This window comes from Myxocyprinus asiaticus, chromosome 14 (genome assembly GCF_019703515.2).
Source record: "Myxocyprinus asiaticus isolate MX2 ecotype Aquarium Trade chromosome 14, UBuf_Myxa_2, whole genome shotgun sequence".
NCBI classification, from domain to species: Eukaryota; Metazoa; Chordata; class Actinopteri; order Cypriniformes; family Catostomidae; genus Myxocyprinus; species Myxocyprinus asiaticus.
The window spans coordinates 23,546,793-23,573,160 of NC_059357.1; the positions used below are offsets into that span (position 1 = coordinate 23,546,793).

The 26,368-nt window shown below is 38.0% G+C and overlaps 4 protein-coding genes across 8 annotated transcripts in view; 1 reads left to right on the forward strand and 3 right to left on the reverse strand.

The window, feature by feature from the left end:
* Nucleotides 1-482: 482 nt before the first annotated feature.
* Nucleotides 483-2,605, forward strand: alkbh7 (alkB homolog 7). Of its 2 annotated transcripts, XM_051716731.1 has the most exons (4): nt 483-865; nt 1,519-1,692; nt 1,771-1,895; nt 2,153-2,605. In XM_051716731.1, the coding sequence occupies exons 1-4, from the start codon at nt 584-586 to the stop codon at nt 2,271-2,273; spliced, it is 702 nt and encodes a 233-aa protein (XP_051572691.1). In that variant the 5' UTR covers nt 483-583; the 3' UTR covers nt 2,274-2,605. The 2 variants fall into 2 exon arrangements, with proteins under 2 accessions (XP_051572691.1, XP_051572690.1); XM_051716730.1 differs by having other exon boundaries at nt 1,519-1,895.
* A 104-nt stretch (nt 2,606-2,709) lies between these two features.
* On the reverse strand, nt 2,710-14,055 carry LOC127451779 (general transcription factor IIF subunit 1-like). Of its 4 annotated transcripts, none has more exons than XM_051716717.1 (14): nt 13,855-14,055; nt 13,370-13,396; nt 13,117-13,163; nt 11,654-11,726; nt 11,335-11,528; nt 10,722-10,892; nt 10,377-10,582; nt 9,969-10,116; nt 9,792-9,850; nt 9,559-9,690; nt 9,364-9,437; nt 9,104-9,245; nt 8,265-8,397; nt 2,710-3,524 (listed from the first exon to the last, which is right to left on the reverse strand). In XM_051716717.1, exons 2-14 carry the CDS (start codon nt 13,379-13,381, stop codon nt 3,299-3,301), a joined length of 1,617 nt encoding a protein of 538 aa, XP_051572677.1. In that variant the 5' UTR covers nt 13,382-13,396; nt 13,855-14,055; the 3' UTR covers nt 2,710-3,298. The 4 variants fall into 4 exon arrangements, with proteins under 4 accessions (XP_051572677.1, XP_051572678.1, XP_051572679.1 ...); XM_051716718.1 differs by having other exon boundaries at nt 2,711-3,524; nt 9,367-9,437; nt 13,855-14,054; XM_051716719.1 differs by having other exon boundaries at nt 2,711-3,503; nt 13,855-14,054.
* A 484-nt stretch (nt 14,056-14,539) lies between these two features.
* On the reverse strand, nt 14,540-21,353 carry ighd (immunoglobulin heavy constant delta; the record flags this gene model as incomplete). Its single annotated transcript, XM_051716283.1, has 8 exons — nt 14,540-14,884; nt 15,212-15,496; nt 15,788-16,102; nt 16,289-16,618; nt 19,612-19,905; nt 20,054-20,365; nt 20,452-20,754; nt 20,984-21,353. Coding segments are annotated over 8 exons (2,373 nt in total), but the record flags the coding sequence as incomplete, so codon positions are not given.
* A 2,056-nt stretch (nt 21,354-23,409) lies between these two features.
* LOC127451543 (uncharacterized) overlaps nt 23,410-26,368 on the reverse strand; it is a 45,055-nt gene continuing 42,096 nt past the window's right edge. The window contains exons 19-22 of the mRNA XM_051716284.1: nt 25,509-25,814; nt 24,686-25,006; nt 24,254-24,571; nt 23,410-24,003 (exon numbers count right to left, since the gene is read on the reverse strand). Coding sequence (XP_051572244.1) covers nt 23,621-24,003; nt 24,254-24,571; nt 24,686-25,006; nt 25,509-25,814 — 1,328 coding nt within the window. The 3' untranslated portion in view covers nt 23,410-23,620. The remainder of the gene's footprint in view (nt 24,004-24,253; nt 24,572-24,685; nt 25,007-25,508; nt 25,815-26,368) is intronic.

The window sequence follows — 26,368 nt, forward strand, 5'->3', positions numbered from 1 at the left end:
GCGCATGTATTACCACTAGAGAATTATAGATTGTAGGCACTCGCTAAAAAATAACACGCACGCGTTCATGCATACTGTCTCCATGGTTTTACGTTTAATTTTATTACCAGAGCAGCAAGCAGCTCCATTGGCAAGTGCAAGCCACTCGACTGCTCTAAAAATAAAGAATTATATTATAGGTTACTGCCAATTGGAGGGGTGTCACATGCATTAGAAAATGCCATTGCGGTTAAAATGGTCCTCCTATTGGATTACTATTGCTGCATAGCCTTGTCAATGGTAGTGCAGTGCATTTGTATGTTGATAATTCATAAATAAGTTGAATTTTGTGTAATCAAAATTATGTACTTTTTTTTTATCTAGTGTTTTAAAAAATGTGCCCATAAAATTATTTGAATTTTGTTGTTTACCAGTGTAGGTTTCAGCAGACCGTAGGAGAGAGTGACTTCAAATACTTCAAGTCCCAGAAATCCTAGCGATTTCAAAATGGCGCACTGTCAATGACAGCATGACACCGGGAATACATTTTAGAATATCGTGGAGATCGTGACTATTTAAAGTGTCATCAAATGTCCACGACAAAATGAGACTACTTATTACAGTAGCGAAACAAGCACAGAGGAAATCTTTCCACAGCTCTTCATGTTATAGGTTTACCTCAGAAGGTTCGACACTGCGAAAAGGGCCCGAGTATATAGAGGAGTGCAAGTGGTTGTGTGGATCTTCCCAAAATATTTTGTCTGCAGTGCGGGGACAGGTTGAAGTTAGACAGAATTTCATCAGTGAAGAAGAGGAGAACGCCCTTTTTAAAGAAGTAGAAAAAGGACTTAGAAAAAAGCGCTACGAATTCGACCACTGGGACGATGTAGGTAACACAAAGAATGTGTTTCTAGCTATATTGCACAGACTGCCATTCAACATGAACAGAAATCGTCATATTATAAATGTCTGTGGTATGTTATAGTGTAGCATTTGATGATGTAGGCCAAAGGTGCTCAATCCTGCTTCTGAGTTTGCTTCCAACCATAGTTTAAGAAACCTACCTGTAATTTTCAAGTGAATCCTAAAGCTGCTTCAAGCCATTTGTCAAAATTGTCCCTGCTATCATCTGTCTCTGCCAAATAAATAAATAAATAAAAAGAATCTGACCACAGCCCACATGTTAGCCAATCAGAAAACTTGGGGCGGGACTGGGGGAGTGTTTGGGATACCTGTTTGGAAACAGTCTTTGCAATTCTGTTTGGTGCTGCTTGTGATGCAAAAATTAAACACACCTTAATGAGAGTAAATTTACAAGGATAGATTTGTGTTCTAATTACACTCAATCTGCTGTTTAACTTGACCAAACAGTTTGGGCAAATACGCTTCAGTGACTTCAACCGAAAGGTGAGTTTGTGTCCCTGGTTGGTGCTAAACTCTGGAGGAAGTTGGACCTCCAAGAACTGGATTGAGCATACTTAAGTTTTTATTTGCATCACCTTAGACTTTTTCATCTGACATTGTGAATTGTCCACCTAGGCCATTCATGGCTACAGAGAAACAGAGCGCTTGCAGTGGGGAGATGTGTGTGAAAGCATCTTAAGGCGGGTCCGAGCTGTTGCATTTCCTGAGGGCAGTCCACTGCTGGGGCCTGTTCATGTTTTGGACCTGGACAAATCGGGCTACATCAAGCCCCATATCGACAGTGTGAAGGTCTGCCTCTCATCCACATTTAGCTGTTATTATGATTATTTACAGTATTGTCGTTCTACATGTCTTCTCTCATTTCAGTTCTGTGGCAGCACCATTGCAGGTCTGAGCCTGTTGTCTGATAGTGTTATGCGACTTGTCCAAGAAAATAATTCTGCAGATTGGGTGGACTTGCTTTTAAATCGTCGTTCGCTTTATATATTGAGGTATGAACCAAGTGCCTTTCACCTTTGGTATTTACATCATATAATTGGGATCTGCAGGTGGAAAACCATATAAAATATTCTGGCTACCACAAAATGCAAAACATTTTCTATTTTACAACAATAACTGGTATACAGAACCACCTTAGGTTTACACCGTGTAAAATGTACCTTCCTGATGTCACAGTATGGTATCAAAGTCAAACTAAGTTTATTGAAATGTTAACAAGAGTAAAATATATTTTTGCTTCAATTAACAGGGACGATGCAAGGTTTAAATTCACACATGAAATCCTGAAAGATGAAGAGTCTTTATTCTCAGGACAGAGGATTCCACGTCATCGCCGCATCTCTGTGATCTGTCGGAATCTGCCAGTTTGAAACACTTACAGGAAGTATCGCTGATATACTGGACTAAACTTCCCAGTTCCCACCTGTCCTGAATGGAAACTAGGTGACTTCTATTGGTGTCAGATTGTTCATGTTACCAACTAGGTCTAAATTGTTTGCCTTACAGATATTCTCAGATTGAAAAATATTCATTAACACCCATTTATGAAGGGATAGTAATTATTATAAACTGTAAATGTGAATCATTAAAAATGTAAATCATTAATGTGATTTGAGAGTAAAAAAGTCAATTGAAGAACATTAAATGGGACTGATTTTGTCTACCATGCCTAATAATAAATATATGCCATTTTTTCTATCTACTACTGTGGTTTCCCTCTCAAACAAATTGCTATTGCACTGAAAACACAACTGTATTTAAAAAAATGAACAAAAACTATGAAGTTTATTTCAAAACCAATTTAATTTAGTACTAAGGGGATAAACATGTGATAATACATATTACAGCTTTCTAACAGTGCTGCTGGAAAAGGTGTTTTGTATGGATGAAAAGAATCTTAAACTAGGTATAAAAAAAAAAAAAAACATTTAATAATGTTTGTCAACTACTAAAATCACCCTTTCATTGCAGTTGCATTTTCTGTGTAGAGTCACTCTCAAAATCCTACAAGCTTTGCTGAGAGATTGAGTTCAGATTACACTGTTTCTCTCTGGTTTTCACATTTTCACCATTGCTCTGCAGAAAGAGCTCTAAATCTATCTGAAATTTCCAAACACTTTCACTAATCTGTTACCATTTACAAAACCATCTGCTCTCCCCATCTTCATTCTACTCTTCAGTCTTGCTCCAGCACTCTGAACTGTAACCCAATTAACAGTACTTGATGACTACTGTTAATTAATGCTGGGTAGGTAAAAGTAAAATGACTGCTAGAAAAACATGATGTTTCTGACCAAGTAGGTCTTAATCTAAATAAAAAATTTCTTAAAGGAGAGCCTGCTGGTGATGGGCAGAAACAACTGTGTTCAGTGTTTCACTCTCTCCTCAGTTTTGTTCACTCAGTGAGGTAGAAGTGCATCTTCTCATTGATATTCTTCCTCTCTGGGTTGAGCCGCTTCAAGATCTGGGCAAGCACATTGACTGTCTGCTCGCTGCTGAGGCCTGTGCGCTTAGTCTGGAACTTCTTCAGCAGGTCTTTAGTAGTCATGGGCTTCCTTATGAGATACCTGCGCACGGCATCCTCTGTCAGCTGCACATCACTAAAGGGGAGAGATGGTAGTCTGAAATTTGGAGAATGGATGTTTACCATGCAGTCAGTACATGCCATTTGAAATGTTCTAAAATGGGTATCATATAATATCTTATTACAAACTATTATGTATTGGGAAAGTAGTCTCTGCAACTTGTGTGTCATATTCAAAGTATTCTGAATGCATACAATCCCTTTATATGATGAAAAGACCGAAATGTAAGTCGTTATTCATGCTCCAATTCAATCGTTTATCAACTCATGTATACAAAGCCCAAGTCAAATCTGATGACACGTCAATACCATTTTTAGGAGTTAATCAATTATTTGATTTGGCCAAACAAAAAAGTTGCATACTCTAATATTTCATTGGACCGCCTTCAGCTTTGATTATGGCGCGCATTCGTCATGGCATTGTTTTGACAACCTTATGCAATGTCACAACATTTATTTCCATCCAGAGTTGCATTAAAGAGCACCTATTATGGTTTTTCAAACATTACCTTTCATGTAGTGTGTTATATAGCTGTTTGTAAATGTAAAGAAGTCTGCAAAGTTTAAAAAAATCAAAGTGCATGACAAACGGAGTTATTGACTCCCAAAAGAAAGAACCGATTCTGAACACCTAAAACGAGTCGCTAGTAATTCCAGACTTACTTCCTTTACTAACCTAGGTAATTTGGTAACAAAAAACCCACCTCTGGTCTTCATTGGCTGCTCGCGAACAGCTTTGACCTGCCCTCAAACACTACACTATGCAGTAGACCAATCACAACAGACTGGGACATCTGACCATTCAGAGTAGAGTAGGCTCTCTGAAAGGAGGAGTTTAGAATGAATCCTTTAGAACTGATCATTGAACTAGTCGTTTTTGACACAAAAAAAAAAAAAAAAAAAGGTAATGCTGCAATTTAAATTATGAGCAAATTAAAGTGTTTTTTGACCTTGGATGCATGTAAATCTATTGTAGAAGACCTTTAAAACAAAATTAGGCACGTTTAAAAACCATAATAGGTGCTCTTTAATTTTTGGCAGAGATCTTGTAAAGTCTTCTCCAGCACATCCCAAAGACTTTCACTGGGGTTAAGGTCAGGACTCTGTGGTGGCCAATTCATGTGTGAAAATGATTCCCCATGCTCCCTGAACCACTCTTTCATAATTTGAGCCCAATGAATCTTGGCACTGTCATCCTGAAATATGCACGTGCAATCAGGGAAGAAAAAAAAAATCCATTAATGGTATAGGCTGGTCATTCTGTACATTCAGGTAGTCAACTGATTTATTTTATTGCCGCATAACATTGCTGAGGCTAGACCTGACCAATTGAAGCAACCCCAGATCATAACACTGCCTCCAGAGGCTTGTACAGTGGGCACTATGCATGACGGGTGCATCGCTTCATGCGCTTCCCTTCTTGCCCTTCTTGCCCATTGCTTTGGAATAGGCTAAATCTGGACTCATCCCACCACATGACCTTTTTACATTGCTCCACAGTACAATCTTTATGCTCCCTAGCAAACTGAAGTAGTTTTTTCCAATTAGTCTCACTAATAAGTGGCTTTCTTGTTGCAGCACAGCTATTTAGTCCCAGTCCTGTAAGTTCTCGTCGCACTGTGCATGTGGAAATGCTCTTTCACTATTAAACATAGCCGTGAGTTCTACTGTCAATTTTTTATGATGTGACTTCAAGTGTTTTAGTGATCTCCGAACACGATCATTCAAGATTTTTTCTCCGACCACATATCTTCCACAAAGCTGATGGTTCACCACTATCCTTTCAGGTTTTAATAATGTGTTGGACAGTTCTCAACCCAATTCCAGTGATTTCAGAAATCACCTTAGTTGTTTTCTTTTCTTTGCTTGATGCAGGCCAATAATTTGCCCCTTCTGAAACACAGTAACATCTTTTCCACGACCACGGGATATGTCTTCCGACATGGTTGTTTAAGAAATGAGAAGCTACACGCTGCATCATTTAGAGTTAAAAAACATTTTGCCACCTGAAACATATTAATCACTGCAATAATGATCCAATCATAGGCTCTTAGTATCTGCTTATTTAAATCCAAACGGCAACTTTTTTTGGCCAGGCAGTGTATATGATAGGGATGTGCGAGACTAGTCGACACTGGAATTACTAGTCGGCCAATATTTTTCCCCATTAAACTGTTCAAAATTTACACATTTATGTTTGGCTTTACATTATTAGAAAGGCTGCGCTTAAATTACTGTCCTGTTAGTGTTACATATTTTAAATATAATTAATAATACAAATGTTATAAAAAAAAAAAAAAAGAGTATATCTGGAGCAGATGTATACAAAGTTTCATTTCACCACTGTGCGTGCGCTCGCAGGAAAATGTCCTCTTGCAAGACCAACAAAGTAGCTATGGAAATCACTTTGGTGGTGCGGGAAGCGGATTTCTAAAACGTGGGCTTGCAAGTCGCTATGGATGTTTCCACATTTGAGTCTTTAAATCTGTGTGTGCTTAAAAGTTAGTTTCCTGCCGAGCGGGCTTTTTCAAGTGCAGGATAATCGCCTCGTGAGTCAGGTCCCGTCTTTCCCTGTACAATGTTGATGTTAATTTTTTTCATAAAAAATGTATGCTTTTGAGTAGTAGCCTAGAAAAGACTATTTTAGGCTAGGTGTGCAAATTATTTTTACCCTACTGATCAAGAAGGCTATTTTCAACAATTTGCTGACTACATCTATGGGTTAAACCCTTTTATTCTGTGTGCACGTCATGTTTATGTTTACATTTGGTTTATTGTAAATTTCTCACAGGCCTTTTTTTTTTTTTTTTTACAATCCTAGCTATTTTTTATTATAGTTATTGTTTAACGTTCTTAACCTAACAGCTGTCATATTAGATCATAGGCCAATGCATGTGAAATACACGCAACTTTTCAGTGCATTATATTTTCTCTCGTAGATTTTACTTACCTGTGAATTATTTTCATGTCCTGACTGTTTTAATATGTAAAGTTACTTTTACTTGGTGATTTCTGTTTAGAACAGTCTATTAGGGTTGCTCTATTGGTCCTGCACTATTCATTCAGTTGTTTCCAATAATTATGCCTGTATTCACTAAAGTTGATTCATTAAATGCATTTCATTTTCTATATTTAATGTAGCCTACAATGATGATAATGCAAGTCAAGCACATCGCAGATAAATGCTCTTTTTTCGGCTGAATTTAGCCTCGGATTTGGCTTTAGGAAGTATTTTAAATGGGTCGCTTAAAAACAGTGTTTTTTGACTGTTTTCTGAGTGTTTCTTTCTTTTTAGACTAGTCGACTCCAAAATTTTCATTTAAACATCAGTGAAATTAGTCGTTCCGCACATCCCTAGTATATGACGGTATATGCATGTGTGGCACAGGCTAATTTAATGACCCTCTTAGGTGTTTTTTAGGCTTTAAAGTGAGGCACTATCCACCGTTCCTTCGCTAAACTGAAATTAGCGATCACAACATTATTTAAAATAAAAAACAACTTTGAGTAAAGAGAAAATACACTCACAGACCACTTTTTTAGGTACATCTGTACACCTTATTCATGCGATTATCTAATCAGCCAATCATGTGGCAGCAGTGCAAAGCATAAAATCATTCAGATATGGGTCAGGACCTTCAGTTAATGTTCAGTTAATTAATCAACCATCAGAATAGATGAAAAATGTGATCTCAGTGATTCGTTGCATGATTGTTGGTGCCAGACGGGCTGGTTTGAGTATTTCGGTAACTGCTGATCTGGGATTTTCACACACACAACAGTCTCTAGTGTTAACTCAGAATGGTGGCAAAAACAAAAAAACATCCAGTGAGCGGCAGTTCTGTGGACGGAAATGCCTTTTTGATGAGAGAGGTCAACAGAGAATGGCCAGACTGGTTCGAACTGACAGAAAGGCTACAGTAACTCAGATAACTCCTCTGTACAATTGTAGCAAAATAGCATCTCAGAATGCACAACACGTCGAACCTTAAGGTGGATGGGCTACAACAGCAGAAGACTACGTCAGGTTCCAGCTTCTGTCAGCCAAGAATATAAAGCTGAGGCTGCATTGGGCACAGGCTTACCAAAACTGGACAGTTTAAGACTGGATAAACATAGCCTGGTCTGATGAATCTTGATTTCTGCTGAGGTACACAGACAGTAGGCCACTGCAGCCTCAGCTTTCTGTTCTTGGCTGACACAAGTAGAACCTGACGCGGTCATCTGCTGCTGTAGCCCATCCGCCTCAAGGTTTTGGCGTGTTGTGCAATCTGAGATGCTATTCTGCTCACTACAATTGTACAGAGTGGTTATCTTAATTACCGTAGACTTTGTCATCTCCAACCAGTCTGGCCATTCTCTGTTGACTTCTCTCATCAACAAGATGTTTCTGTCCACAGAACTGCCGCTCTGCATGTTTTTGGCACCATTCTGAGTAAACTCTAGAGACAGTTACAGAAATACTCAAACCGGGCAATCTGGTACCAACAATCATGCCACAGTCGAAATCACTGAGATCACATCTTTTCCCCCATTCTGATGGTCAATGTGAACATTAACTGAAGCTACTGACCCCTATCTGCATGATTTTAGATAATCGCATGAATAAGTAGGTGTACAGGTATACCTAATGTAGTGGTCGGTGAGTGTAGACCCTGTACAGACGAAGGCTAAAGAGTAGATGGTAGCCCAGAATTAAGGTAGAATAGCTGGTTGAGAAGTGGCTGGATCTGGGCAAGAGTAAATGTATTTAAGGCAGACAAGGAGGAGAAAGTACCTGGAGCTAGGAGTGGATTTCCCTGATACTGGCTGGGGAGTGCTTTTCCCTGAAGAGCTCTGAGGGCTAGGGTCCATCTTTAATCTCTTAGCAGCTGGAGTCTCTGAGCTGGATACAACAGTCTGGCGCTTACCTGAGACAAAAAGCACAAACATGAAATTAGACATGACTAGAAATGGAGCGGTGAAGAACAACAGAGAACATATTACGGGGGAAAGGGAATGCGTATAATGTAATATGAATGGCAATACAAAGCATGAACAACATAGATGGTACAGTTTAGGGAGGTGCATGAGTAATCGATTAATTGAGTATTTGTTCAGCTTTAAATATTCGACTAGTAAAAACACTACTTGAATATTGCAATTGTATTTTCCTTTGTGCCTTTGCCTGCTGTGGGCAACAATGAAATTTCTTCTCTTATCTTGCAGTTCCAAATTAAATGCATTGGTTGATGCTGTGTAGATACATGATCAGGAATAGTTTTCCCAAAAGAAACGTCTGTCAATACTTAATGATTGTATCACTTCAGAAGACTTGTAATGTATGTTTCTATGTGTGAGTGCTAATGTTTTTTGTCAATTTTGAATCGAGATGTTGTTTATGCATAGTGCTCGTTTTTTCGTAAAACAATTTATAAAAAAAAAAAAAATAAAAAAAAAAAATAAGAAAAAAGGAGGGTCAAAGGTTGAAGGTGGAACTTAAATTCTGAATTTCAAGTAATCGATTACTCGTTTGTGTTAGAGTACTCAACTACAATATTAATGGAAATGCCCATCCGCAGTACAGTTATGCAGATAATGTCAATATGTGATCAGAGGTTGAGCATGTCAGTGCACCTTGCTCCAGTTTGTTGGCAGCAGCACGGAGAGTATTGGAAGTGGCAGCATTGTCGATAGAAGGCGTGCCAGGTCGACTTCCTGTTCTTGAACTACCTGCTGAGCCACGGCCACCCCCTCGCTTAGGAGGCGTGCGTTTCTTCTGTGAGATTGAGGATAAGAGAGCACTGTACCATATAAACATGAAACAACCTCTGAGCAACACATTTCTCTCTCTCTCACACACACACACACACACACACACAAATATAGGCCATTACCACCATGAACAGTGCTGAAGCTGCCTCTCCTTCAATATCACTGTCTTCTGAGCTTTCTGACTCTCCACTGCTGTCTGCAACAACACACACAATGGTTTTTACATTACCCGTAAGTCACTTATATATGAAAAAATAAGGGAAATGAAGGGTCCAAACAAATCAATACCTTATACAGAATTAGATGGCTGCTTTTACCTTTCTTTTTCTTCTTTTCCACCTGCACTGGTGTCTTCTTCCCATCTTCCTCCTCTTCTTCCTCCTTTGCTTCCTCCTCATTCTTGTTCTCTTCCTCACTCTCTTCCTCGCTGTCCGACATTTCATCAATCCCTATAAAGAAAACAGAGAGAGCTTTACTGAGTTGCCTCAATTCGAATATCAGCATAAGACAAAGTGCATGACTGCATATAAAAGTTTGGCTGGCCAACAACCTTTAGGTACATCTTCTCCTTTATTGGGCTTTGTCTTCTCTGGCTCTTCATCTTCAGAGCTATAGCAGAGACAGAATAATGATGATTAAGCTGAACTAAGCATGAAGTGCGTCTCTTGATAAAGGGGTGTGCATATTTGGCAATAGTAACTGTGCACTTGTGGGCCAATGGAGTCACCTGCTCTCATCAGACATGTAGTCCACCTCCAACCCCTCGAAGTCCCCATCATCACTGTCCTCAAATCCTTCAAGATCGCTGCCCTTTTTCTTCTTTCCCTTGCCTTTGGGGCCTTTGTCTTTTTTAGTTTTTGCCTTGCTCTCCCCATCTGCATTGAAAAAAGAACTGTTACTCATAAAGACATGCTCTCATTTACATTTTCTCAAGCCGAAAGTATGCTTTTTATGGTTTTCTGTTTGCCGCTATGTCTTGTGCACAAATTTCACCATCATTCCGCTGCACGTCATCTGCGCATGTGCCTGAAATTGGCTCCACTTGATCAGGTCAGGAGTATATTTTGAAAGGCAAGTTTACTCTACTGTGTACCAGACGTAATGGCAGGCAAAAAACTAAGCATACTCTGCTCACCCTCTCCCATGCTGTCGTCACTTTCATCGCTGCTAATTTCCAAATCATCCTCCAAGTCATGTATACGCAGGTCTCCACCCTTGCCTCCCTTCTTTTTCTTTTTCTTCCCCCCTTTCTCTCCCTCATCTTCTTCCTCCTCTCCTCGCTCCTGTTCTCGGAGACGCCGCTGAAGCATAATACTGAAGTGGTTCACCACTTTGTTTCTCCTGTATTGGACATAAAAAGTAGATATGATGTTTGATCTGGTTTTGGATAAGTTTCATTAAGTATTTCAAGATTGCCCTCCAAGAAAGCCTTCATGCCTTCTAAGGACAGATCTAACATGACCACTAAAACTGCCCTCACCTGCCCCATTCTTCCTCTGCCTCCTCAGCTGTGAGTGTGCGATGCTTGGCCTGTGGTGTAAAGTTGTACCAGGCATGCACAGGGAAAGCCTCAAAGGCACCATCAGCACATTGTGTAAAGATGTAATAGGAAGCATTCTCTGTAACCCCACCTTTTTTCAGACCCTTAAATCTGAGTGGTAGGGAGGAACAAGAGGTGGAATTAGTGATCCAGTGAGGTGTTGTCCAAAAGCATGTAACAGAATTAATTTCAAAATACTGATAACAAATTTAAAAATTTGCTTATAAAAACTTGTTTTAAGGGTTTACATGCAAATCACAAACTAACAACACAATAAAAGTTTGTGAGATTATTGAATTTTTCTCCAGTTCCAAAATGAAACTGACAGAAAACTGATAAACGCATTTACATGCATAATGCAATTTGAGGTTACAATCTAGGTGTCGATCGGGCACAACAGTTTATGACCTTTTCCCAATACAAGAACATCAATTCAGACTTTTATAAAGCCTTACTTTTTGTCAGCACTCAGCATGCATATAAACATAAGAAAGTGGCAATTTGCCAGAAGAAAAAAAAAAATTGCAGCAACTTATTTTTTTAAAAACAGTACCTTCTTCCTGCCTTGCCATTAACTTTAAGGATCCAGGGCTGGTCCTCCACCTTGAACTCCTTTGTAACGATGCCATACTTCTTCCTCCGTGCTTCCTCTCTCTGTTTCTTTCCAAACTCGCTGCCACCAGCCCCATCCGTAGATTCCTCCTCTCCATATATGCGCCTATTACTCATGTCCCGCTCCATACGGGCCTAAACATGATATATTTACAGATAGAAAAGGTGTGTAAACAAAAACAAAAGTGAAGGAACAGATGGCAAGACAGGATGAAGCATAAGCACGCATATTCAAGTAGCCTTGTACCATGACCGTTTACCTGAGTCCATGTGGAACAACTGACTTTATCACCAGAATTGAATGCCATTATGTTGTATTTTTTACTGGTGTTTCTGTTGGGCAGAGAGAAGACCAGAGATCAGATATCTTTCTCTAGATAATCTAATTGAAAATATTAAAGTATACATATTTATACACTGGCAGCCAATAGTTTGGAATAATGTACAGATTTTGTTTTTATGGAAAGAAATTGGTACTTTTATTCACCAAAGTGACATTAAACTGATCACAATGTATAGTCAGAACATTAATAATGTGAAAAATTACAATTTGAATTTTTTTTCCAGAACTTCTTAAACTACTTCAAAGAGTTCTCTTTTCTTTTTTTTTTTTTAAAATCCTCCATGTGCAGCAATGACAGCTTTGCAGATCCTTGGCATTCCAGCTGTCAGTTTGTCCAGATACTCAGGTGACATTTTACCCCAAGCTTCCTGTAGCACTTGCCATAGATGTGGCTGTCTTGTCGGGCACTTCTCACACACCTTACAGTCTAGCTCAATGGGGTTAAGATCCACAACACTCTTTTCCAATTATCTGCTGTCCAATGTCTGTGTTTCATTGCCCACTCTAACCTTTTCTTTTTGTTTTTCTGTTTCTTTTGTTTTTTCTTTACAATTCTTCCCATAATGCCTGCACCCCTGAGTCTTCTCTTTACTGTTGTACATGAAACTGGTGTTGAGCGGGTAGAATTCAATGAAGCTGTCAGCTGAGGACATGTGAGGCGTCTATTTCTCTGATGTATTTACCCTCTTATTTAGTTGTACATCTGGCCTTCCACATCTCTTTCTGTCCTTGTTAGAGCCAGTTGTCTTTTGTCTTTGAAGACTGTAGTGTACACCTTTGTATGAAATCTTCAGTTTTTTGGCAATTTCAAGCATTGTATAGCCTTCATTCCTCAAAACAATGACTGACTGATGAGTTTCTAGAGAAAGCTGTTTCTTTTTTGCCATTTGTGACCTAATACTGACCTTAAGACAAGCCAGTCTACTGAGGCAACTCAAAAACAAACACAATTAGCTTCATTTACCAAACCAAATAGCTTTCAGCTGTGATATGATGTAAATGATATAATGTAAAGTGATTTTCTAGTACCAAATTAGCAATTTAGCAGGATTTCTCAAGGATTAGGTGTTGTGGCTGCTGGAAATGGGGCCTGTCTAGATTTGATCAAATATGACTTTTTTCAAACAGTGATGGTGCTGTTTTTTTACATCAGTAATGTCCTGCCTATACTTTGTGATGGCACATTGGTGAATTAAAGTTCCAATTTCCTTCCGAAACAGCAAAATCTGTACATTATTCCAAACTTTTGGCTGCCGGTGTGTGTGCGCGTGTGTGTGTGTGTGTATATATATATATATATATATATATATATATATATATAACACACACACACACACACACACACACACACACAAATAAATCAATCAATCAGGGTCATACTTTGGAACTCGTACAACATACTCTGTTGTGGAGGAACTGCTGCTCCCCTGCAAACATAAGACAAACTCTTTCAGACTGTCACGTTATACTTCCAAGAGCTTTTCGCGATGCTTAACAGTGTCAAGTGATAGTAAAAGTTGTCAATCATGTTTTAAAAACACAAAATGTCGTCTTCCATGTTGACTAAACTAGACCAGACCTGTGTTGAAACACTTCGATTTGGATGAACTGAGTGAGAGATGCTGAAACTTACCAGTGAAGTCATCTCCGCATGTATAACCTGCATATAATGGACAATACGTTTATTAAAACAATTACAAACGAACAACACTTCCACATCTGAGACTGAATTAGCAAGTGACCTTAATTCATAGGCCATCTTCAGACTACCAAAAACAGCAGCCAGATATTAACAATCACAACAACATGTAGTTTATATGTAGAGGTATCTTGACCAGGCCACTCTTGTTAAAAAAAAAAAAAAGTTCCAATCTCAGTGAGGCTTTTTTCCTATGAAATAAAGGTCTAATAATATAAAAGATGAAAGAGACAGCACGTTTTCTCTATATACTTTTTTTTTTTTTTATCTCCGCCATTGTTTTTTTTTTTTTTTTTTTTTAAATTCAGAGTATAAATCCAATACTCCAGAACGCGTTAAACACAGCAAACGCATATTAACCAAAGAGCTTTGTACTAATGGAGGTCTTGAAGTAGTGAAGTTTGAAATGAATAGCATACCTTCAACCGGCTAAATGGAGAACACCCGATGCTCTACTTCACTTTCTAATGCTAAAACTTTGAATTACCTCGTACGGCAAATTATACCGTACCTTAATTGGACTATTCGGTAAATAGATATTATAATATCACTCCGCAATTAATAAAAGCACACAAACAATATTGGGGATATGATGAAAGCACCTCCTACAACGAATACTGTTCTTCTACTACGTTTGTAGTTAATTTCATGGAGACCTACCGCCATCTGCTGTGCTGGAGGGAATATGACGTTCTTTACAGCAGTGAGTAACTGCACTGACTGAACTGAAAGCAGTTTCATGTCAGCTCATGTGTGTATAGACAAATATAACCGTTTTTATGACTCTAAAGAGTCTGAGGAAGAAAATATACACACCGTATGCATCTATTGATTAGAACAGTCTTACACATTAAACTCTTACAATACCTTTAGAAAGTGCTTATATCCCAAACTTGAACTTTGCACATTTACATTTATGCATTTGGCAGATGCTTCATCTAAAGTGGCTTACAGTACATTCTAGGAATACATTTTATCAGTTTGTGTGTTCACAGGGAATCAAACCCGTGATCTTGCCATTGCTAGTGCCATGTTCTACCAGTTGAACTACCAGTTGCACACTCAGTTTATCATAATATGTTGCAATTTTATTTAAAACACTGATTTTTACCATTATAACATTTTAAACAAAGCCACACAGAGACTGATAATGTCCACCAACCTATATTCATGCATTCTGACAACATGAATCAAAAGCCTGCAAAACAACTTTAAACAAACTTAAAAAAAAAGAAAGAAAAGAAAAGAAAAGAAAAAGTATCCACAAAATGTTGCTCATTCAGGCTCATGCAGGCTTCACTTTGACCAAAGTGACTGTGCACCCGTAGATGAGGGAGAGGATGAAGAGGATGAGGAAGGCACAGGCCATATTCCAGGACCCTTCAACACTGTCCTGTGCAATAGCTTCGGGTTCATTCTCATTAAAAAATATAGCCTCTTCGAATATTTCTGTACAGAGCAAACCGAGGAAATAATAAGTGCACATGTTTTCATTTCATCAACAAAGTAACAATCAAACTTGTTACAACCAAGTTGACCTTAATTATATTGTCCGTAATAAACAGCATTTCTCTAAAGAAAGCTTATGTTAACATGTTGCTGCACATTCCTGGACTTTAACCTTTCCACACTCCAATTATAATGAATTACAAACTTTACCACAGTTTATAGGATTCACTTTGTCCCTCGTCACTTGGCTTGAAAGATACAGTGGAACTTTTATTGTTTCATCACATATCTAACATATTTTTAATGGATTAATTTATGTTTCAGTACCTGGTTTTGAGATGTTAAGCAACTGGGTACCAGTAATATGAGCGACTCTGCATGAATACACCTCTCCAGGTGCCCAGTCTGAAGGTAGGAGATGCAAGTGACTTTGGATGCTAAATTTTCCATCAGGGCCTTTTGCAGGGCTGGTGACCCTATGGCCAGACAGCTCATTCATGCCCAGTAGCCATGTGATTTTGATGTCAAATGGGCTGAAACCAAATGCCAGACACACCAGCTCACTAGAGCCCTGCAGCAGCTTTGCAGATGGAGCAGAGGGGATCAACGAAGCTAAAGGACAGTGAGAAGAATAGATGTGATGCAGAGCAGGGGAAAGTATATGTATTGATATTAAATGCTGATTGAATTCATCATAATGTAATGTAAACAAGAAGACGTAAATGTAAATTGTTGTAGATTTAAGTTCATAAACCTCTAGGGATAATTCTTCTGATAAATGCCACTGTGTCTGAGTACAATCTGGGAATATGTTCATTTCAGTTTAAAATTTGCAGCAAATCAAATGTATGATTTCATATAGAATTAAAAATCCCAGGTAAAAGTTTTCCCAATGGCACCCACCATACAAGTTCTCCAAAGTGTCAATAATTGAATCTTTGGTTGACTCATGAGAAACAACACAGGAGTATATGCCCTCATTCCACTGTGATGCGGGCAGTATTAGGGCACTGTGCATTGAATAATCTCTTGCAGTGTAAGCAACCACAGGACTATTAGTGAAGCGAGACACATCCAGTTGGGTCCCATTTAGCTGCCATTGCACAGAGATATCAGATGGGAAGAAACCAGTGATGAAGCAAAGAAGACTAGTATCTTGGGATCCATTGAGTTCACTGTTGGGGGGTCTCAGGATTCTGACAGTGGGTTGTTTGGGGTCTGTGGCACGAGACAACAATTACAAATATATATATATATATATATATATATATATATATATATATATATATATATATATATATATATACTGTAGCAAAATATTCTCTTTAGCTGCAGTGTTGAGGGAGAAGAACTGAATGACATCCTCTTTAAATGAGCTGTGTTGTATAGTATGTGAGCACTCACCTCTGGTTTTTGAGATGTTCTGCTGCTGTGGGTTGCCAGAACACAGGTGTTTAACTTCACATGTAAAAAGAGTGTACGCATGCCATGTTCTGATTGGAACCTTCCAAATACTTATAATGCTTTGAGTCCCATTGGCATGATCTATAGTGCCTTGTTTGTAGAAGTCACCCAATTTGGAAACCTTTCCATCCATTTTCCATTGGATGGAGAAATCACTGACACTGTGTCCAACAACCAAACAGGTCAAAGACACATTTTTCCCAGATGTCACATCACTGAGGGAGGGACCCAGTAAGTAGACATCTGCCAGCTGATTGGAATGTGCGGTCACTATTGGACAGTAAAAATATTTGTTGAATGTGTGGAATTATTTGGTTAAAATTCTTGCATGAATTATGAGATTGTCCCTTATGTGCCCTGCATTGCTTAAGAAACAGAGGTTTGATAAGGTTCCTGAGATCAAATAGAATCAGAATCAGATTTATTGCCAAGTACGCTTATACATACAAGGAATTTGTCTTGGTGACAGGAGCTTCCAGTGTACAACAATACAAAAACATTTAAAAAACAGCAGCAAGTCATAGATAATAATAAAAAATAAAAAAAATAGTTATACACATATGTACAGACACACACATAAATACATACACACATACACATACGTAGTGCAATCTAATACAAATCTGTTATCTGTTATGTATAGTGCAAATACAATTCTGTTATGTACAATGCAAATGTTTTTTTGTTGTTTCTTTTTTATTTTATTTTTTTAGAGGAATTAAATGGCAGAAGAGGTTGGATGTGTTGGATAAATATAAAAAAAAGACTAAACTGTGTATTGCACATAGTTATTGCTCAATGGGGCAGTTTAACTGTTCATGAGATGGATAGCCTGAGGGAAAAAACTGTTCCTGTGCCTCACGTTCTGGTGCTCAGAGCTCTGAAGCATCGGCCAGAAGGCAACAGTTCAAAAAGGTAGTGGGCAGGGTGAGTGGGGTCCAGAGTGATTTTTCCAGCCTTTTTCCTCATTCTGGAAGTGTATAGTTCTTGAAGGGGGGGTCGGCCTCTCAGCAGTCCGAATTGTCCGTTGTAGTCTTCTGATGTATGATTTCGTAGCTGAACCAAACCAGACAGTTATTAAAGTGCAGAGGACAGACTCAATGACCGCTGAGTAGAACTTCCTCAGCTGGCGAAGGAAGTACAACCACTGCTAGGCCTTTTTCACAATGGAGTCAATGTGTGTCTCCCTCTAAGGTGAGATGGTAGTGCCCAGGAACCTGAATGACTCCACTGCTGCCACAGTGCTGTTTAGAATGGTGAGGGGGGTCAGTGTTGGGGTGTTCCTCTTAAAGTCCACAATCATCTTCACCGTTTTGAGCGTGTTCAGCTCCAGGTTGTTCTGACTGCACCAGACAGCCAGCTGCTCAACCTCCCCTCTGTATGCAGACTCATCTCGGATGAGGCCGATGACAGTGGTGTCATCTGCAAACGTCAGGAGCTTGAAAGAGGGGTGCTTAGCAATGCAGTCATTGGTGTAGAGGGAGAAGAGTAGTGGGGAGAGCACACATCCCTAGGGGCACCAGTGCTGATTGTACAGGTGCTGGAAGTGAGTTTCCTCTGTCTCACTAGCTGCTGCCTGTCCGTCAGAAAGCTGGTAATCCACTGACAGATAGACATGGGAACACAGAGTTGGTGTAATTTATTTTGGAGTATAGCTGGGATGATGGTGTTGAAAGCCAAACTGAAGTCCACAAAAAGGATCCTTGCATATGTCCCTGGTCTGTCCAGATGTTGCAGGATATGATGCAATCCCATGTTGACTGCATCATCAACAGACCTGTTTGCTCGATAAGCAAATTAAAGGGGATCTAGAAAGGGTCCAGTGATGTTCTTCAGATGGGCTAACCCCAGTATCTCAAATGATTTCATGAACACAGACGTCAGGGCAACAGGTCTGTAGTCATTAAGTCCTGTGATTTTTGGTTTCTTTGGGACAGGAATAATGATTGAGTGTTTGAAGCAGCATGGGACTTCACACTGCTCCAGTGATCTGTTGAAGATCTGTGTGAAGATGGGGGCCAGCTGGTTAGCACAGGATCGAAGACATGCTGGTGAGACATCATCTGGGCCTGAAGCCCGAAAGACGTGGCTCACATCATCTTCACAGATCTTAAGTGCAGTTTGAGTAACAATCATCAAATTGCTATGTGACCTCTAAGTGCACACTAGTTATAATTTTAAACAGCCACCAGAAATACGAGACACAGGTCATTCATTATTGCTGTAATATTCTGAGAGAAAATGTTTCTCAGATTCAGGTCAGTTGGAGCACTCATGGTACACACATTGCATACAGCCTTACAGCTGCAGGTGCAACTGCAAGTACATATATTTATATTATCCCTAAATCATTCATGGTTGCACAAAATTATTTTTAGAAACACAAAGAGAAAAAAAGAGTTCCATCACATCTCTAGATAAAGTCAGGTTGCTCACAATTTGCTTCATTCTTGTATGGGGTAGATCATGTTTGTTTTCACTGGTGGCTTTTATAATTTTTTCATTATTCAACCATGAGACTTCAATGTTGTATGGTGCTTCAACAACACAAGAAGTCGTAACTTCCCTCTCCTTCATAATGTCTCTGAGATGGGGTTTCTTTACATGCATCACATATTTTGAAAGACCCTGTGCTGTACAGGTGAAAGGAATATATATATTTTTTAAATATAGTAAGTGTATTTAAGTATGCATATTTAAAAATATTTTAAAGCTTTTCATTCAGGTGAAAATCTATTTTTCCACAGTCATGATAATGCTTATAGTGAATTATGCTAAATTTACTATCAAGCATGTATTTGAGCCAGATTTTAATTGGAATTAAATTCTCTGTGTCCGATGCTGTTTTAATGAGTGAGAAACCACTCCAAATGATTTAGTGAGAGAGCGGTCCAAACAAATGTAACTAAATCACAAATCGATTCAAACCGTCGTGCAAGCCCATTTGGCCAATTCACTGAAAATAACTGATAATAATGATTACTTTGCATATTGGGTATCACTAGTTATGATTTTAAATAGCCACCAGAAATACGAGACACAGGTCATTCATTATTGCTGTAATATTCTGAGAGAAAATGTTTCTCAGATTCAGGTCAGTTGGAGCACTCATGGTACACACATTGCATTCAGCTTTACAGCTGCAGGTGCAACTGCAAGTACATATATTTATATTATCCCTACATCATTCATGGTTGCACAAAATTGTTTTTAGAAATACAAAGAGAAAAAAAGAGTTCCATCACATTTGATGTTTTTGTTACCTGCACAAATACTGGTGCTCTTCTTCACAGTTTTCACAATGTGCTGATCAGCAATTTTACAGGTGTAAGTTACCCCTTTATTCCAATCTTGCTGTGACACCAAAATCTCACTGTATACTTGTACACGTCCATCTTCCTTTACTGTGACATGTTCAGTTGTGCCAGTTTTCTCCTCAGATTTTATAAGCCATGTGATTCTTGGGTCGAATCCTGTCCCAGTACACACTAGTTTCTGAGTTTGTGAACTAGACTGCCCCACACTGGGAACAACTGAGAGCTCTATAGTAGGATCATCTGGGGAAAAATATATATCTGTCTCAAATGTCCCATGAGAAAAGAAAACATAATTTACCCAAAAAAAAAAAAAAAACAAAAAAAAAACAACCAATGAAATAATTATTGTTAATATGGTATTGTTGAAATTGTGATGTTTACTCCCTACCAAAAATGTTTCCAGTAGGTTTTGAATCCCATTTGCTGAAGTAACTTTTGTGAACTCTACAGGTGAAGTTGTTTTCTTTCTTGTGGTGCTCAGTAGGTATTGTGAAGAGTGTGGCTAGGGACCGAATGCTTTCAGAAGGGGTCAAATCCACACAATAGACTTCTGAGATATCAGCATTATTGGCCTGGAAGGTGATGCAGGCCTCACCTAAAGGGAGATCTCTTACAACACACTCCAGCACAGCATTGTCTGCCTTTGTTGATTCTGGGAAAGGCCTCCTGAGTACCACAACAGGATCTTTCTTTATATCATCTGAGGAGCAAAAATAAATGTCACCTCATGACATGCATGCCATAAAGACATAAAATGACATGATCAGCACAAAATAAAGTACTCACCAACTTCAAATACAGACTCCTCATTTTGGAAACATGGATGACTAGCTTTACAAACAAGGGTCTTAAGTCCCAGCCAATCATCTCTAGATAAAGTCAGGTTGCTCACAATTTGCTTCATTCTGGTATGGGGTAGATCATGTTTGTTTTCACTGGTGGCTTTTATAATTTTTTCATTATTCAACCATAAGACTTCAATGTTGTATGGTGCTTCAACAACACAAGAAGTCGTAACTTCCCTCTCCTTCATAATATCTCTGAGATGGGGTTTCTTTACATGCATCACATATTTTGAAAAACCCTGTGCTGTACAGGTGAAAGGAATTACATTTATATATATATATAGTAAGTGCATTTAAGTATGCATATTTAAAAATATTTTAAAGCTTTTCATTCAGGTGAAAATCTATTTTTCCACAGTCACGATAATGCTTATAGTGAATTATGCTAAATTTACTATCAAGCATGTATTTGAGCCAGAGTTTAGGTTTTGAAACCTAATCATTATTTGCTTCAATTACAATGTTCAACATACCTTCACACACATCATATGTTTGTCTGAGGATTTCCACAGAGTTGAAGGTGGCTTCACAGGTGTACTGTCTGATTTGACTCTGAGCTTCAATAGTTAGTTGACTTATGAGAGTGAAGGTTTTATCTTCTTTTTCAGTGCTCTGAAACTTTTCATTAGACAAAGGAGGTTTGACCAGCTGCTCATCCCTAAACCATTGTACAGTAAGTTTGTCAGGATAGTAGTCCTTTAATTTGCACTCCAACAGGATCTTGTCACCATCCTCTCTACTTAGCAGAGTGATTGTGGGCTTAGTGATGCACTTTTCTATTAAAATACAAATAAATGAAATCAACTTTGGTAATGTGACAAATAAAACATTTAAGAGGAACAAAGTTTAAAGTTTGGTGAATAACTAAATGTAAGTTCAGTCTATATAAAAAAAAACAATTAAGTCCTGCAATAAATAAATACATTTAAATGAAATGTTTTTAATGTTTTAGTGGGGCAGTTATTTACATCATTAAACATGGACCAGAAGAAATGTGAACAGTTGAGGAAATGAGAGATGTGCTTCAGAGAGCAGAGCAAATAGCAGATGGGAACATTAGGAAACACCCAAGCCCAAAATAAAGCTGAAACAGCCACCAAAAGCAGAACTGAAAAATATTTGCATCTCTGGGACATGGTTGAGCACACCTGCAAAGGAAGACACATTTTCCATTTACATAAAATGACTGTCCTGTTATGCAATTTGAAATTGTTATACAACTGATGTGAACTTTTCACATTAAATAAAGATGCATTGTTTCAGTCACAAACTGAACTAAGTATTTTATTACATAATAAAGGGAGAAGCCAATGGCCTCTAAATACTCCTGTTACTAAGTGTTTTTCCTTATATGTAGTCTATATAAACATATTTAAAGCAATAACATGTAATATCATGATTTCTTCATGCAAATCATACCGTATAAGTGTTATCTTACAAACGCATGTTTCTTTGAATGTTGACACAGATTTAATGAAAATCGGAGATGAAAAAAAAAACAAGACTAATGAAATAGTTTCCTTTTTTATTAAAGCAAACGTTAAAACAGCACAATCACATATTTACAAGAAGAAAAAAAAGAGTATATAAGGTCAAAATCTCAAATGTTTTATGAGAATTAGAGGGAATGATTCATGGATGTCCTTAGATAGATCTCTCATTTCACCTGAAAGAATAATTTGACAACAATTAGAGCAGGAAATGAATGCAACTTCTGTTTAACATGAAGCAAATATATAAAAATGAAAAAGTCAGGCAAAAATATTCACCTAACATCACTCCCCATGTTTTATAAGATCTACATGACTTGCTCAAAATCAAATGCACATACAGTACCCCCCCCCCCCCCCCCCCAAATCTAAAGGTTTATACCTTAACAAAAGTAGCACCTATGCTGTATAATAAGGTGATGAGAAACAGGAAGACAAAGGTTACAGCAGTGTTTTCAATGCCACTGTCATCTGTGTCAGTTGCTTCATACAAGGGATGCTCTATCCACACAAAACACACTGCAGAGACAGAAAAGAACATATATAGATTATCTAGAGAATAAAAGCACCACTCTCCAACACAACCATGAGTTAGAGTACAACATGTTCCCTCACAGCTAAAGTATTTTTCCCCCACTTGTCTATCCTTATTTATAATTAGACTGGAAAGGTGAACTGATGATAGGGATATGCAGTAAAAGTAAACAGACTGATCCAATTCTATTTTAAAAAAATATAATATTTAGTGAAATTGTATTATTCTTATCTGCCCTTTTTAATCTCATGTTTTCTACATTCAAAAACAATGTAAAACTACATAAACATTTGGTGACCCTGACAACCTTAAATAAATTGACAAAAAAGATAGGAATGTGTCTTGGCATGCCAAAGATGAACCGATGTACACTGTAGGATTTGCCTAACTATGAAACTGGGTATGATATGTCTGGATGTTTCTAACATCAAATAGCTTGGCACAAATGACAAACATAAACGGGACCATATGCACACACATGGATAGTCATTTTTTCCCCATTATTAAGCAACAATTTAAACTGATTTGTTTATTTCTATTATTTTGTCCGCTAATGATGTATAATTTGCCATCTGAATTAAATTATGTATATATTAGTTCATATACTGTATATTCCTTAAAAGTACTTTGAAAATGCCTTGCTTTGGTTTACATTATCATAATTCTATTTTTTTTTTTTTCTTTTACAACCAAAGTTTCATGATTTTTTATTTACATTTCATTCATGATCTACTTTAAGAGAACAAAGCAAGAGCCTGATCATTTTGAAAATAAAATGTTGTGTAGTTTGATGTTTTTGTGACATTTTATGCTCACATACACTGTAACAGAGATACACAAAATTGGTAGGATAACATATAAACCGCACAGGAAATATGCTTAGTTTTTTTTTATTAGATTTTTTTTCTTCAATGTGATGTGCATGACAATGTTTAAAAAGCACAAGGCCACAAACATTAAAGACAAACACAATTAGAAATATGGACATGTCACTTTAAAAAAAAATATTACACAAAACAAAAATAAAATATAAAAGTTGAACACTTAACATGCATAACACAGAGACACCACATACGTAAAACAGTCTATGCCTTGCATGGTACAGCAGTATCCAGACTTACATTAATTATACTGGACTTATCAGTATTACTGTCAATAGATCGTGTTAAAACTCGCAAGGTTTGATCAATGCTTTCATGGTACACTACACAACTGTACACTGTACCCTCTTTCCAATTAGAAGAATCAAAAGTGAGCTGACTGTAGATGGAAAAGTGGTTATTGATCTGCATTGGGGTGGTAGTGTTTTGCTTGTACCCACCACCCACAGGTTCATCATTAGCAAGCCAAGACACAAACACCTCCTTAGGATAGAAGTCCTTCACATAACATGTCAGGGTCATGGTTTCCCCCTCTCTGTGCTCTGGGGGTGCTAATATGTAAACGGAGGGTCTCTTGAGCTCTCCACCTAGTAATACAAGATCACAATTAGGTCCAGAATGCTGAATAAGTCATTGAGTCCCTCTTCTCATTTTTGACAATATGTATGTTCATACTAGTTATCGAGAGAATTTGATATAAATCAAGACAATGTGCATGTTAAGTATTAAAAGATATGTTGCTGCTCTTCTAAATGACAATTATACATTTAGAAAAAAGAAGAAGAAATATTTGGAAACAATAATTGTGTGCTAAAAAAAATTTATAAACACTTATACCATTTTCTCTGGAGTACTTCTTTTCTTGAGGCACTGCTAATTTTTTGTGTTCCACAATGCACCAAAATTCTGTGCCAATGCTCCACTCATCATAACCTATACGAGCAACAAGATCCAGAGTCTTATTGTTTTTGATTTGTTCCTCTGTGTGTTCTTTGATGGGGTTTTCAGATGCTTTCGTTCTGATTTCCATTTTGGTAAACCCTAACTCCTCTCCTGTAACTTTGCACATCAGATTTCCAGCTTTGTTTTTCAGCATGTCCTCAGTGGAGGGCGGGATTATGTCAATATTAATTCTGACATCCTCTATGTCGGTGACTATGTATTGAAAGCAAACACAACAGATTCAGGGACAGGCAAACATAATTTCAAAATAAAGCAACAGTAGACATTAGACTTTTAAAACCTTAACAAATTCAAAATAAAACATACCTGTGTATTCAGCCTCTCTCACTTCATTCCCAGCCTTGTGCTCGAACACACACATAATTTTGGTGTTTAGGTTCTTCCATTTGTTGGCACTGATTTGAAAAATGCTTGTGGCACTATATTCAGTTATGTTGCTTTTCTTCTCACCTAGACATTTGTCAGTTACCCCGTTTTTCACCTCCTCACCATCCTGAAACCACTTAAACAAGTGTGTTTTAGGCGAAAACTGCTTGGCAAAGCAGATGAAGGTAGCTGTTCCATTGTCAAGCTCCATTTTTGTAGGAGCTGTTAAGTACACAGATGCACGCTGATCTGGCGGTGGGGCTGGCAACATGCAGAAGAAGGCAGAGAGGACATGAAAAGCGACAGAAAAACATGCTTTTTAAGCAAGCAAATGAAAGGATCTCGAAGAAGACTTTGTATGTCAACGTTAGATGTTGTGTATTTAACCTTGGCTCTCTTTACTTTTTTTTTTTTTATTTTGTCGTTTGGTTCTCAGGAAGAAATATAAGCATTGTAAATTCCTGGTTTGGAGTCTTAAAGCATAAGGGCACTTATTATTGTCAGTACTAAAAGGAATCATGTGCATTTGTGTTCCAGCATTTTAGACTCGTGTACTCGTGAAATTCTTATACATTCACACTGACATGAGATTTGAACAATTGTTTGACATGAACAACAGTACCTATAATAACAGTTAACTCTTTGCTGAGATTTGACCAAACCAAAAAGTGTGTGTGTGTGTTTGGACTTGAAAAGTTTCTTGAAAAGACAACAACATAACATTAACCCAACAACTACAGAATGTCGACATGTAGTTACTTACTTGGTGGAGCCGGAGAAGCTTTTAGCTTTTTAGCAGAATTTCCGGCTGTACATGTGTAACCTTTTTTAGCCTCCCAATCGCTTTTTTTCAGGCGCATATGGCTGATTGAGGCGTAGGCTCCATCTTGTCCGGTAGCTGGATACTTTACGAAATCATTTATCTTTTTCCCATCGGGATCCGTCCATTCGAAAGTAAGTGAGTCAGCAGGGGAGAAACCTTTTGCTATGCAGCCGACAGTAAGGAACCCATCGGAATCAGAACCACACTGAGACATGGCTAAGAGTGAATGCGGCGCAGTTGTTTGAGCTGCAAAAACATTAAATCTTTATTAGACAAATGTACAACCTATTTAACTTAGCCTATATGTGTAACAATAAACACATTTAAGCATTTGGCAGACGCTTTTATCCAAAGCGTCAGTTTGTGTGTTCCCTGGGAATCGAACTGTTGACCCATTGCTCGCGCCGTGCGCTATCATTTGAACTACAGGAACCCCTTACACAGGCTGCTATATCTCTTGATTTAGGCGAAACAATGTTTAAACACAATACTGCAATAAGTAGAGAATCATAATTCATTTAAACCAAAGTAGGATTTTTGAATGCAGAATTACCTCTCAGTTTGTTTCAGTGTTGTAATTTGTGGCACACTTAATGCAAATGATGAAATGCATAAGTTTAGGCTATAAATACAATTACAACCCTTTGAGGGGAAATGGAAGAACATTACAGTACAATGAACTTGTTGCATTACTTGGAAATATGAAATCAAAATAACACATTTTGCTCAGTGATAAATACTGAAAAATTAAACAATGCGAACACCCCTCGCGCACCGGGTGGTTGTGCGCAGATGCAGTC